General features: G+C 39.0%; 1 protein-coding gene across 1 annotated transcript; it reads right to left on the minus strand.

The window, feature by feature from the left end:
* Positions 1-3019: 3019 nt before the first annotated feature.
* Positions 3020-5469, minus strand: igfals (insulin-like growth factor binding protein, acid labile subunit). The gene is made up of 2 exons (XM_027134063.2): positions 5325-5469; positions 3020-5125 (listed from the first exon to the last, which is right to left on the minus strand). Exon 2 carries the CDS (start codon positions 5121-5123, stop codon positions 3330-3332), a length of 1794 nt encoding a protein of 597 aa, XP_026989864.2. The 5' UTR covers positions 5124-5125; positions 5325-5469; the 3' UTR covers positions 3020-3329.
* Between the last annotated feature and the right edge of the window lie 7163 nt (positions 5470-12632).

Consider the following 12632-nt stretch of genomic DNA (forward strand, 5'->3'; position numbering starts at 1 on the left):
TTTTTTGGAGTAATAAACTCTTTCCAGTAAGCATCCTAAAAACCCAAGAAAGTCAAAAAATAATTACATTAAAACTCAATCCTGTAATAGATGTTATATAGAAAAGGCAGAGCCATAAAGACGACATAACATGACATGTAGTAAGCAAGTGCCTGTTAGATCATTTGGCTCATTTAGCTGTTACTAATACACCATTCAAAATGGACAATAATCACTTTTATGCAATATATACAGTAGGATGATCCTTATTTTGCAGACGTAATCAACTTAAAACGGCATTAAAATCATCTGCCTGTCCAACAATCCTAGAAAATTCATTAATTAACACATGCAAGTGATGTGACCAGTGAAGGCTCTCAAGTGCTAAAACAAAACACTCTCACTCATTTTCTACCGCTTATCCGGACTTCTCGGGTCACGGGGAGCCTGTGCCTATCTCAGGCGTCATCGGGCATCGAGGCAGGATACACCCTGGACGGAGTGCCAACCCATCACAGGGCACACACACACACTCATTCACACACACACTCACACACTACGGACAATTTTCCAGAGATGCCAATCAACCTACCATGCATGTCTTTGTACCGGTGGAGGAAACCGGAGTATCCGGAGGAAACCCCCGAGGCACGGGGAGAACATGCAAACTCCACACACACAAGGCGGAGGTGGGAATCGAACCCCCGACCCTGGAGGTGTGAGGCAAACGTGCTAACCGCTAAGCCACCGTGTCCCCCTTATATCATTATGTTATATAAAATAAAAACAGAGAGAATACAGTGCTATGTTTTATGAATAAGGAATCTTTAAAAGAATTTAAATGACTTTTAGTACATAGATAGTAATCAAATGTCAGGTGTCAAATCCAACACAATCACAGTTAGCTTGCTACTTGTCTCTGTTTATTATTAGATAAAGTTAATAGTTAAAGTTGCTCAGTTGTGTTTAATTCATTTTTCTTGAGTGATGATTCGGGTATTTGGGATTTAAAGCTGTCAAATAATTAACTATCATGCATTTTCTCTTATATAGTTTATGTAACCTAAGTAAGTAAGACTAGCCAGTTTTACGTCATGACGCTGCTGTGCTGTTGCCTAGGAGATAAGGAGCGTCATTGAGCATGTGCAGATCACGTTTATTTAATATTAGCCATTCCATTCATATTCCAGTTTCTCTCTTCTATTTCTTAATAAATTAGAACGCTAGATTAATAGTGGGTATATTCACTCACACTCACTATAGGATGGACAAAGAACCGAATACTTTTGAATATATTTAATTCGAACTTAATCTTACAGAAAATACCAGTTACTGACAGTAAGACATCTAAAAAAGTGCAAGACGTGGACCACAATGTAAAATTTTACTTAGAATATACAGTAGACTGTCTTACGTAGAAAATAGACTGGATATCTCTTGTAGTATCGGATTATGGCTGCAGTATGAATATATGAAATAGATCGAAAAAGATTGACAAAAAGTCAATAAAGAACCATCAAAAAATGTGTACGCACAACTATGTTAGTTACTTAGTTTTGCAGGATGTCTGATGTATTGCTTTATATTTTCTTATATCGACTATTCTATAGACGTATTAACATTTTACATTGAATTATCTGACAGTGACGGCGGAAAATAAATTTTAGAAAAGCACAAAAAGTGTCGTCCCCCCCCGCCCAGCCCATATCCACCTCGTCCCAGGCCTGCTGTGAATTTAGGTATCGTTGGTCTGATATGAAAACATTGAGGAGTTGTCACCGCAGGCAGCTTCAGTATCATATATCATGTGTAAACCTCAGGCTTTCACATGATTAATTCATAAGGAACAATATTTGAAGATACCAGTGAATCTGCTACAATACAGTTCAGTAAGATACCAGTGAATCTGCTACAATACAGTTCAGTAAGATAGCCTCCGATCGATACGTGACAAACCTTGAACAGTATCTGAGGTAGAACTACTGTTAACTGTGGAGGATCAGAGGAATGACTAAAGGCTTGGAGCGTAAACTGAGCTAATGCTTCACAGAGAAATGAAGTACTTTAAACAGTTTGTGTATGGCTGATTAAACACAGATTAAGGGATGTGTGTGTGTGTGTGTGTGGGCGTGTGTGTGTTTGTGTGTGTGTGTGTGTAGGGGGTGAAGTCCAGTGCGTCCACGTTCGTAGGCATCTGTGTTTGTTGGGAGTTTGTGAACAAAATTTGTTCCCTCTATTTATTGAAATGAATGCTTTAGTCTAAATATTCTGAGTCGTTATCATAAGCCTCTGTCAGTGATCATAACCTCTTCATAACCTCAACTTATTTTCACGAGACACACTTCTTGTTAAAACTAGAATGAATTTCTTGGTACTCGATAGCAGGTTTTGATCACACGGTACATGGTTATAGGAAGTGGTAGCTTGGTGGTTAAGGTGTTGGACTACAGAAAGGAAGGTTGTGAGTTTAAATTCCAGGACCATCAAACTGCCACTGCTGGGGCCCTCGAGAAAGGCCCTTAATCCTAAGTTGTAAGAGATAAATATAAGTTGCTCAGGATACGGGTGTCGACCAAACGTAAGTTATAGAAGGAAACGATTTCTAATCACACTCTCTGGTGTCACCCCGATGAGGTTCCCTTATAAAATGATTTTCTACCTTACATCCTCTCATGGAGTTTATTTCTCACCACCGTCACCTCATTAGGAATAAACTGATAAATTTATAATAATGTTCTGAATTTATAAATTTCCCTATGACGTGTAAGTATGTAGGTTTGTGATATCATACAGCCCATTTTTTTTTACTTCCATATAAAGTTCTATGTGTTTTTAAGTTCTTGTTTTGGTCTACAATTCTGTAACCCAGTGAGTGTATGATGGTCGCTAGCTGTTGTGTGTTAATATTTATTTAGGTCTGCTAAACCAAACACAACCTGTTTTTTTCTGAAAGATAGTTCAGCAGTTACTCTGTAAATCAACTCATGAAGTTTCATAAAATATGAACTTAACAACAAAAACTTAAAAAAAACTTTTCTACTAATTAAATCAAAAGTTTATTATTTATAATTTTATGTGGCATAACAAATAATATCCAATAGGAAAGCAAGTATTGTGATACTTTGGAATCAAAATATTAGGATCCTTAATCATTCAAGTCACTGGTAAGATATGGTATTGAGATAGATCGCTGTTGTTGATTAAATTAAGTGCATTCTGAGCAAAATATGGCTAAACAGCAAGAATTTGTGATACATACGACGACAAAACGAAGTCACAAACACAGACATATTGAATGTTCGCAATTAAATAATAATTTGTCATGTTTGTAGAAGCTAGGTTGAAAACCTTCAGCAAAACTGTTCACTGCTGACATCTCGCAGGTCCAGTCCAGCAAGACTGGGTGGGCTGGTGCATGTGATGTTGTTATAGATTGTAATAAGTGTATGTGGCTCTTCACCCTCTGCCAAGGTCTCCACCTGCCGTGGAATCACGTATGGCTTCTGCAAGCTGAAATCCTTGAACGCTTTAGCACTACAGTCACATTTCCACTTATTACCTGATAGCCAGAGTTGGTCTAAGCGATCTGGAACGGAAGGTGGAAGTGTGGTGAGCAAATTGTCCTTCAGGTTGAGGTACCGTAAAAGTGGCAGCATATGTAGTGTTGAATTAAGTAGAATTTCCAGCTTATTTCCAGAAAGGTCCAGCCAAGATAGGTGCTGCAATGGCAGAAGTACTTCTGAAGGAATGTGGCGGAGGAAATTGTTGGATAGCAGAAGGTAATCGAGATTCTTTAATCCGTAGAAGGTGTGGGACGAGAGCGATGCCAGTTTGTTGTATCTTAGGTCAAGCTGTTGCAGCCCTAGGAGCTCCACAAAACTCTGACGCTCCACCACAGAGATATTGTTGTGTTGAAGGAAAAGTCGTCGAAGGCCTGTCAGACCAGCAAAACCTTGGGTGGATATTTTGGTCAAACAGCCTTTGTCAAGATGAATGCTGTGTAGCTTTGACAGGCCCTTAAATACTTGGTCTGGAAGATTGTGGATACAGCTACCAGTGAGCTTGATCACCGCCAAGTGGTTAAGGCCCATGAAGCTTCCTGCTCGTGCATCTTGTAGCCTATTGTATTCTAAGTTAAGCACCTCCAGATGGTTCAGTCCTTCAAAAACTCTCTCTCCTAGAGCTCTAATCTGGTTGTGGCATAGACAGAGTTCTTCAAGATACTGCAGATCTCGAAACGTACCTGGCTTTAGGCTGCTTATTGAGTTGTTTGACAAGCGAAGTACATGTAAGCTGTGTAGACCAAGGAATGTTTCATCATGGATGACAGAAAGACGATTTCTACTTAGATCCAACCACCTCAAAGACTTCAAGCCCACAAATGCTCTAGGTGCCACCGTCACAATCTGATTTTGGGCAAGGTAAAGCTTTTGCAGCTTTGCAAGTTTCAGAAACACATTGGCCTTGATAACTCTTAGATAGTTTCCACTTAGGTCCAACTCCTTTAGCTCTGCAAGACCCTGGAATAGCTGAGCCTGTAGATAAGCCAAGCGATTCCCAGCAAGCACCAACTCCCTTAAACCATGCAGGTCATGAAATCCTGTCTCGGGAAGAACCGCAATGGAGTTCCAGCCAAGGTTCAGTAGCCACATATGAGAGAGACCTGCAAATAACCTTTCATCTATGCGAGACAGTTGGTTGTTGTGAAGATTGAGAGAAGCAAGGCCAGGGGTGTTCTGAAAAATGGTAGCAGGTATCGAGCGGAGGTTGTTTCGCTCCAGGTGTAGATGAGCGAGAGTATGGAGGCCTCTGAACACCTGAGAGTCAAGGCTTGACAGATGGCCACTTTGTAGATTCAAAAAGTCCAAATTGCTCAGATTTTTAAACGTGTCAGCTGAAAGGGAAGTAAACAGGTTTCCGTCTAGCCATAAAGTACGCGTAGATGCAGGGACGTCAGCAGGAGTCTGTGTAAGGTTTCGTGAACTGCAGTAGACGATGAGTTCTGAAGTGTAGTCATCAATAAGACAGGAGCAACTCTTCGAGCAGGCAGTCGAGTCCTCCATGAGCTTTGCTTCCTCTGTGGTAGCATCAGCCCACACCAGCGATGTTCCCAGTGCCAAAAACACCAGCAAAGTCAACTGCATCCCTGTTTACAGGAAAGAACGGTAATAACTGTTAACAGTAAAGTTTTCAATTTCATAAATTAGAATCCATTCAGTTTAGAGAAGACACTCAGTCCAGCAAAGTTGAATTTCTGTCCTGATCAACAGTCTAAATTAATGATGAAGAAAAAAAAATATTAAAAACTAAATTGGCTCTTTAAACTTTTAGTAGACTGTTTTTACCTGTTGTTCAGTATTCTTGGGTCCAGCAAGCTTTCACAGGAATGGTGACATGCATGTGTGAAAAGAAAATGCTGTCTCTGCCCCTTTAGAGCAAAGACACAAAATTAACCCCTTCCTGACCTCTCTGACTGCTGCATTTTTTTGTAAGGTCTTGTAAATATTTACCATCTGTCCTAGAATAATGATTACCAGAAAAATCAGACTAATGGTTAGTTTTTGGTAGGTTTTTTGGGGGGGGTTTGTATGATGTTGTGGCGAATAACAGAATCTGCAGCATTCACATAATTTGAAATAATATTCCTGTGTAAAGGCTAAGCAAAGTTCTTATTCTAATAGCAGTGATAGATGTAGATCATTATCCATAATTTGACAAAATGTGTACATCCTAATGTATCACAGATGTGTGTTTTTTATTTTTACAGTAAAAGACACTCAAAAGTGTTTGTGGACTACATAATATATATATATATATATATATATATATATATATATATATATATATATATATATATATATATATATATATATATATATATATCTTACATTTTTTTTTATCTTAGATTTTTTTCCCCCCTCAGCATAGATGATGTTACCAAGCAGGAAGTAATTTTAATTTTAATTTTAATGGAAGTAATTTTCCATTTTTAAATTGCATCATTAAAGCTTGAATAAAGCCTGAAATCTAACAATCTTCAGTCAAACAAATAATGTGGTGAAACTGTGCTTTCATTTTGACTGCATTTTTCATCCACTTGGACACGTTCCAAAAGATAGCAAAATTTGGATAGGGGTGTTTACATTTCAGCAAATAGATGTGAACTTTGGAACAGCAAGAAAGACCTGATATTCAATTAATGTCCAGTGATTTGTACTTTTGTGAAACGTTTAGAATGCTTGGTATAAAGATACTGTAATTAAAACAAACAAACAAACAAACAAACAAACATACAAACAAACAAACAAACAAAACAAACAAACAAATAAATAAATCGCAACTTAATTGATACATAAACATAATTTGGAAATATTCTATTTACAATTTCTGTTATATACTGTAAATATATCCTGAAAACAATCATTTATAAACGGCAGATAATAATTTATAATGTCATTTGAACATGACATTTAGTAACAAACTGTCACTGTATGCACTACCATAAATCAGCAGTAGGGGGCGATATAAACATTTCACTACTTTGCTGTAAAAAGCTCTAAGAGCACTGAGATAAAATCAGCAGTAGAGGCCAGTGTACACTTTAGTTGAACTGCTTTGCCTCTAGGCTTCCTGATTGTTTTATAAGTGATGTTGTGTATGGCATTTTCCTGCTCTGAATTAGTCATAAGGATGTGTGAGCTGTACACAATCTCTCGCTCTGTACATGGTTTTTGATATTACCTCTGGCATCAAATCTACTTCTGACTCCATCTTCTCATTGGACCAGTGGCATTTTCATTATGTACAAGGAAATAGGACTTTGTTATTTGTTCCTGAAATGTCTGTTATTTTTGGACTGCAGCTGTGTGTCTCCTCAGCTGTTGAGCGTTTTGAGCGTCTGAGTGTTTAACGTCCTTCATTCACTAATACTGGGTGTTTTTTCAGCTGACAAATTGTTTTTGGGTAAGACTTTACGGCCCTCCTGTCTAAACTTTGCCAAGAACTCATAGGTTCTTCTCAGTGGCTCGTGCAACCTGATAATAGTACTGACTGCAATTGTTTCATGGTGGTCTGTCGAGGATGTTTATGCAGTTGACACTATTATGAGTATTCACCACTATGCCATTGCCATCTGCAGAAAACAGTGCTGTGGAAAGGTCTCTACATCTCCCTTATATACGGCGTATATATATATCATCTCCCTTATATACACCATATATCCATATATCATCTCCCTTATATACGGCGTATATCCATATATCATCTCCCTTATATACGGCGTATATCCATATATCATCTCCCTTATATACGGCGTATATCCATATATCATCTCCCTTATATACACCATATATCCATATATCATCTCCCTTATATACGGCGTATATCCATATATCATCTCCCTTATATACGGCGTATATCCATATATCATCTCCCTTATATACGGCGTATATCCATATATCATCTCCCTTATATACACCATATATCCATATATCATCTCCCTTATATACACCATATATCCATATATCATCTCCCTTATATATGCCATATATCCATATATCATCTCCCTTATATACGCCATATATCCATATATCATCTCCCTTATATACACCATATATCATCTCCCTTATATATCTCCCTTATATATGCCATATATCCATATATCATCTCCCTTATATACACCATATATCCATATATCAACTCCCTTATATATGCCATATATCATCTCCCTTATATACGCCATATATCCATATATCAACTCCCTTATATACTCCATATATCATCTCCCTTATATATCTCCCTTACATACGCCATATATCCATATATCATCTCCCTTATATACACCATATATCCATATATCATCTCCCTTACATACGCCATATATCCATATATCATCTCCCTTATATACTCCATATATCATCTCCCTTATATATCTCCCTTATATACGCCATATATCCATATATCATCTCCCTTATATACTCCATATATCATCTCCCTTATATACACCATATATCATCTCCCTTATATACGCCATATATCCATATATCATCTCCCTTATATAGTCCATATATCATCTCCCTTATATACTCCATATATCATCTCCCTTATATACGCCATATATCCATATATCATCTCCCTTATATACACCATATATCATCTCCCTTATATACACCATATATCCATATATCATCTCCCTTATATACTCCATATATCATCTCCCTTATATACACCATATATCATCTCCCTTATATACACCATATATCATCTCCCTTATATACACCATATATCCATATATCATCTCCCTTATATACTCCATATATCATCTCCCTTATATACGCCATATATCCATATATCATCTCCCTTATATAGTCCATATATCATCTCCCTTATATAGTCCATATATCATCTCCCTTATATACGCCATATATCCATATATCATCTCCCTTATATACTCCATATATCATCTCCCTTATATACACCATATATCCATATATCAACTCCCTTATATACACCATATATCATCTCCCTTACATACGCCATATATCCATATATCAACTCCCTTATATACTCCATATATCCATATATCATCTCCCTTATATACGCCATATATCATCTCCCTTATATACACCATATATCATCTCCCTTATATACGCCATATATCCATATATCATCTCTCTTATATACTCCATATATATCCATATATCATCTCCCATCACAGGGCACACACACACTCTCATTCACACACTCACACACTACGGACAATTTTCCAGAGATGCCAATCAACCTACCATGCATGTCTTTGGACCGGGGGAAGAAACCGGAGTACCCGGAGGAAACCCCCGAGGCACGGGGAGAACATGCAAACTAGTTCAGTTTGTTCTGAAGGAGCTCTGTGGGATTGGTCCAGACGGACCTTCACTCCACACACGCATGAGTCTTGGTCACTTGATTCTTGGGCAACTGTGACCCTGTCACCAGTTCAACAGTTCCTTCCTATTCTTGAATCCAAAAACAACAGTTGTTACGTTGTAAACGGTGAATACTGTGAAGACCTGTCATTTTAGAGCTGCTCTGACCCAGTAGTCCAGACCTCACAATGGAGGATACTCACTCAGAGGTGGACTGCAGAACTTGGACGTCTGTCAAAGGACCATGATGGGCATTGCACCACTCTGTGCTTTAGGTTGCCAAGGTAGAAGCTCAACCTCTCTCGATTTTGTCATTCTGCTTCTTTTAACTTGATCTGACCCAGCTGTAATGGCTCAGAGGTCTGGGGCTCAAATAGGTGTGAAATGTTCACGTGTGTGATGGACAGGATGATCAATGCAATGAGATCTGATCATCATGGTGGCATGCACCTGATCATCCTGGAATGCAAGCTCCATGAGAATGCCAGTGTTGAACCCGTTATGGTATGTGGCCGGAACTTCTGGCTCATTCCATCTACTGCCTGCTTCCAGGTTAGTGTAACTGTTGCAGTCTGTCACCAATCCCCTTGCCCTCAGAAGAATGGCCAAACATTCTCTTAAAGAGTTTAAAGAAGCTTCTGTTTTCAGAGCTCAGGTGCTCAACTCCCTGGGACCAGGCCAGTATGTTTATTGATGCAAATTGGTGAACTATGCTGTGTTTGTGCACTCCAGAATCCCCTCTTGGCTCGCAGAATAAAGTGAGCATTGCAGCATGAATCCCTTGTAATTAGCAGGAAGGGATGGACTGAGAGTTTTCTGGTACTGGTGCCTGTAAAGCTGGTGTATTGGCTCAGAGCTTTGCCATCTGGGCGGTAAGTAGATCAATTTGATGCCGTTGCCCTCCTAAGATGTGGCCCTGTGAAACTAATGCTGGTGTTGGAGTTAGATGCTGATTCCCTACACATCCTTCATTACTAATAGAAGCTCATAAAGTATTCTGCAGAATGACCGAATCTGTTTTGTAGACTGTGACATGTCTGATGATCAAGCTTTCATTTTCATGGCGTTTTAATCCTTACTTGCTCATTACGGATGTAAACCTAAATACATACATGAATTTCTGTCTATTGTTAAACACAGCAAGAAAATTCCATTTAATTAAATCTGAATGAAGTTAAACATGAACAGAGATGTGTAGGAGAAAATAATAAACTGTGCTTTTTTTCATTTGTTGTAGTTGTTCATTTGCTCTTTTTTTTTTGCCTCTAGTGTTTTCTTTCACAGGCTGAAGTCTGGGCCTTTGAATTGCTGACTTTTCTTTGGCAGGTGAACAATATCAGGCATATATCTTGTCATGCTCAGGGTTCCTTAAGCACCAAACCAATATAAAAGTGCATCTTTATTTAGTAAATATGAATAAACCAAGACATAGTGCTTAAATTTGTCTTCAGATGCAGTTCGTCTGACCGTGAGAGCAGATTAGGATTAGATTTTCTTTGTTTTATTAAAGGCGGTGTAGTATATCATACACACACACACACACACACACACACACACACACACACACACACACACACACACACACACACACACACACACACACAGCATACAGTACTTGCATGCACAATTACTTCATGAAAATATAAGCATCAATTGTTGTGGAGAAATTCTCCCCGGACCACCAGAGAGCACCAACACCCACAATTTTTCATTTCTTCTTCACATATTATCTGCCCCAATTCCTTTCCTGTTTGTACCACATCTATTGTTTTCCTGTAATAAGTTACCACAGTATATTACCCTAATTACTGTTATGTTTTATTTGCACCAAAAGTAGCTTTTTTTTTTCATGTTGAGGTTTTTTTTTTTGCCTTGTCTTAGTGTAGTGCTTAATTTTTGGTTCTATTTAATTTAATTCACTTTCATTTATTTGTTTAGCACTTTAAAATATTTACATTGTCTCAAAACAGCTTCACGTGAGTACAGAAACACTCATTTCCTACCGCTTTATCCGAACTACCTCGGGTCACGGGGAGCCTGTGCCTATCTCAGACGTCATCGGGCATCGAGGCAGGATACACCCTGGACGGAGTGCCAACCCATCACAGGGCACACACACACTCTCATTCACTCACACACTCACACACTACGGACAATTTTCCAGAGATGCCAATCAACCTACCATGCATGTCTTTGGACCGGGGGAGGAAACCGGAGTACCCGGAGGAAACCCCCGAGGCACGGGGAGAACATGCAAACTCCACACACACAAGGCAGAGGCGGGAATCGAACCCCGACCCTGGAGGTGTGAGGCGAACATGCTAACCACTAAGCCACCGTGCTTAAAAAAATTAAGCAATGATATGAGTCACTGGCTGACCGTGCCGATCAATCCCTGGCAGACTACACACCGGCTACGAGACTCCAACCAGAGGTAGAACATCGGGATTGCTAAATAGGACCTAAGAAGAGATGATCAAAATAAAAGTCTAAAGCCAGATGGTGTGACAGACATGAGGGCTTTTCCTGGTATGTAAAGCGTCCCACCATGCCATAGTCTGCGAACCTGAGCGACTTGAATCAGAATCAAAACCAGAAAGATCTTTACTGCCAAGTATGTTTTCACATACAAGGAATTTGTTCTAGTACAGAAGCTCCACAGGTGTGAGGGTGGTGAGCCAACAGCATCCAGACATCTCAGTTAACCAAACACTCTATGCCCATGAACCCTCCAGGTCTGCTGCTTTACAGTACCTAAGAAAAGTTATTCATAAAAAGCTAAACTAAACCAATGTGTTTTCAGACTGAACGTAAACACAGAGACTTTGAGTCCAAACACTAATTGGAAGTCTGTTCCATATCTGTGGGGCTCTGTAAGAAAAAGATTTGCCCCCTGCTGTAGCCTTGTGTACTTGAGGTACTGCCAAATAGCCTGCACCTTTTGATCAAAGTAGGCGTGACGGATCATAAGAAAACAAAAGATCTCTCAGGTACTGTGGTGCGAGACCATTAAGGACTCCAGCAAGACTAGCTATGACAGCAAAACTAAAAGGCTAGAGCCAGAAGGTGTGACAGACATGACGGCTTCCTGGGATGTAAAGCGTCCCACCATTCCACAGTCTGCAAACCTGAGCGACTCGCGAGGGTGGTAAGTCGACAGCATCCAGACATCCCAGTTCACCAAACACTCTATACCCATGAACCCTCCAGGTCTGCTCCTTTACCTAAGAAAAGCTATTCATAAAAAGCTAAACTGAACAAATGTGTTTTTAGCCTGGACTTAAACACTGTAAGTCTGAAACACTGGACTGTGTCTGAGTCCCGAACAATAATTGGAAGTCTGTTCCATAACTGTGGGGCTCTGTAAGAAAAAGATCTGCCCCATTTCCTATTTCTCAATTTACTACTGTATATATTGTTTGTTTATTAATAGTTTTACTCATTAAAACTCTGCACTTACATCTGACTTCCTAGCTTTTGAGAAACTGGTCATAACCTGTGCCCTTCCCTTAGTCTGAATATTATTCATTCATAACATTTCTAACATGTTTACTTAAGCAAATACTTCCATATTTACATCCAAAAGACAGTTCTACATCTCTTGAGGCTCACAAGGTATTCAGTTAACTGTAGCTAATTACAGTGTCTCTTTCCATAGAAAATAGAGAATCTGTGAAGTTACACGATGAGTTACAATAAAAGTTCACAATTTCTTTACTTTATAAATGTAAAAGTCCATAAGCAACA

Source organism: Tachysurus fulvidraco, chromosome 24, assembly GCF_022655615.1.
Source record: "Tachysurus fulvidraco isolate hzauxx_2018 chromosome 24, HZAU_PFXX_2.0, whole genome shotgun sequence".
In the NCBI taxonomy this organism is placed as follows: domain Eukaryota; kingdom Metazoa; phylum Chordata; class Actinopteri; order Siluriformes; family Bagridae; genus Tachysurus; species Tachysurus fulvidraco.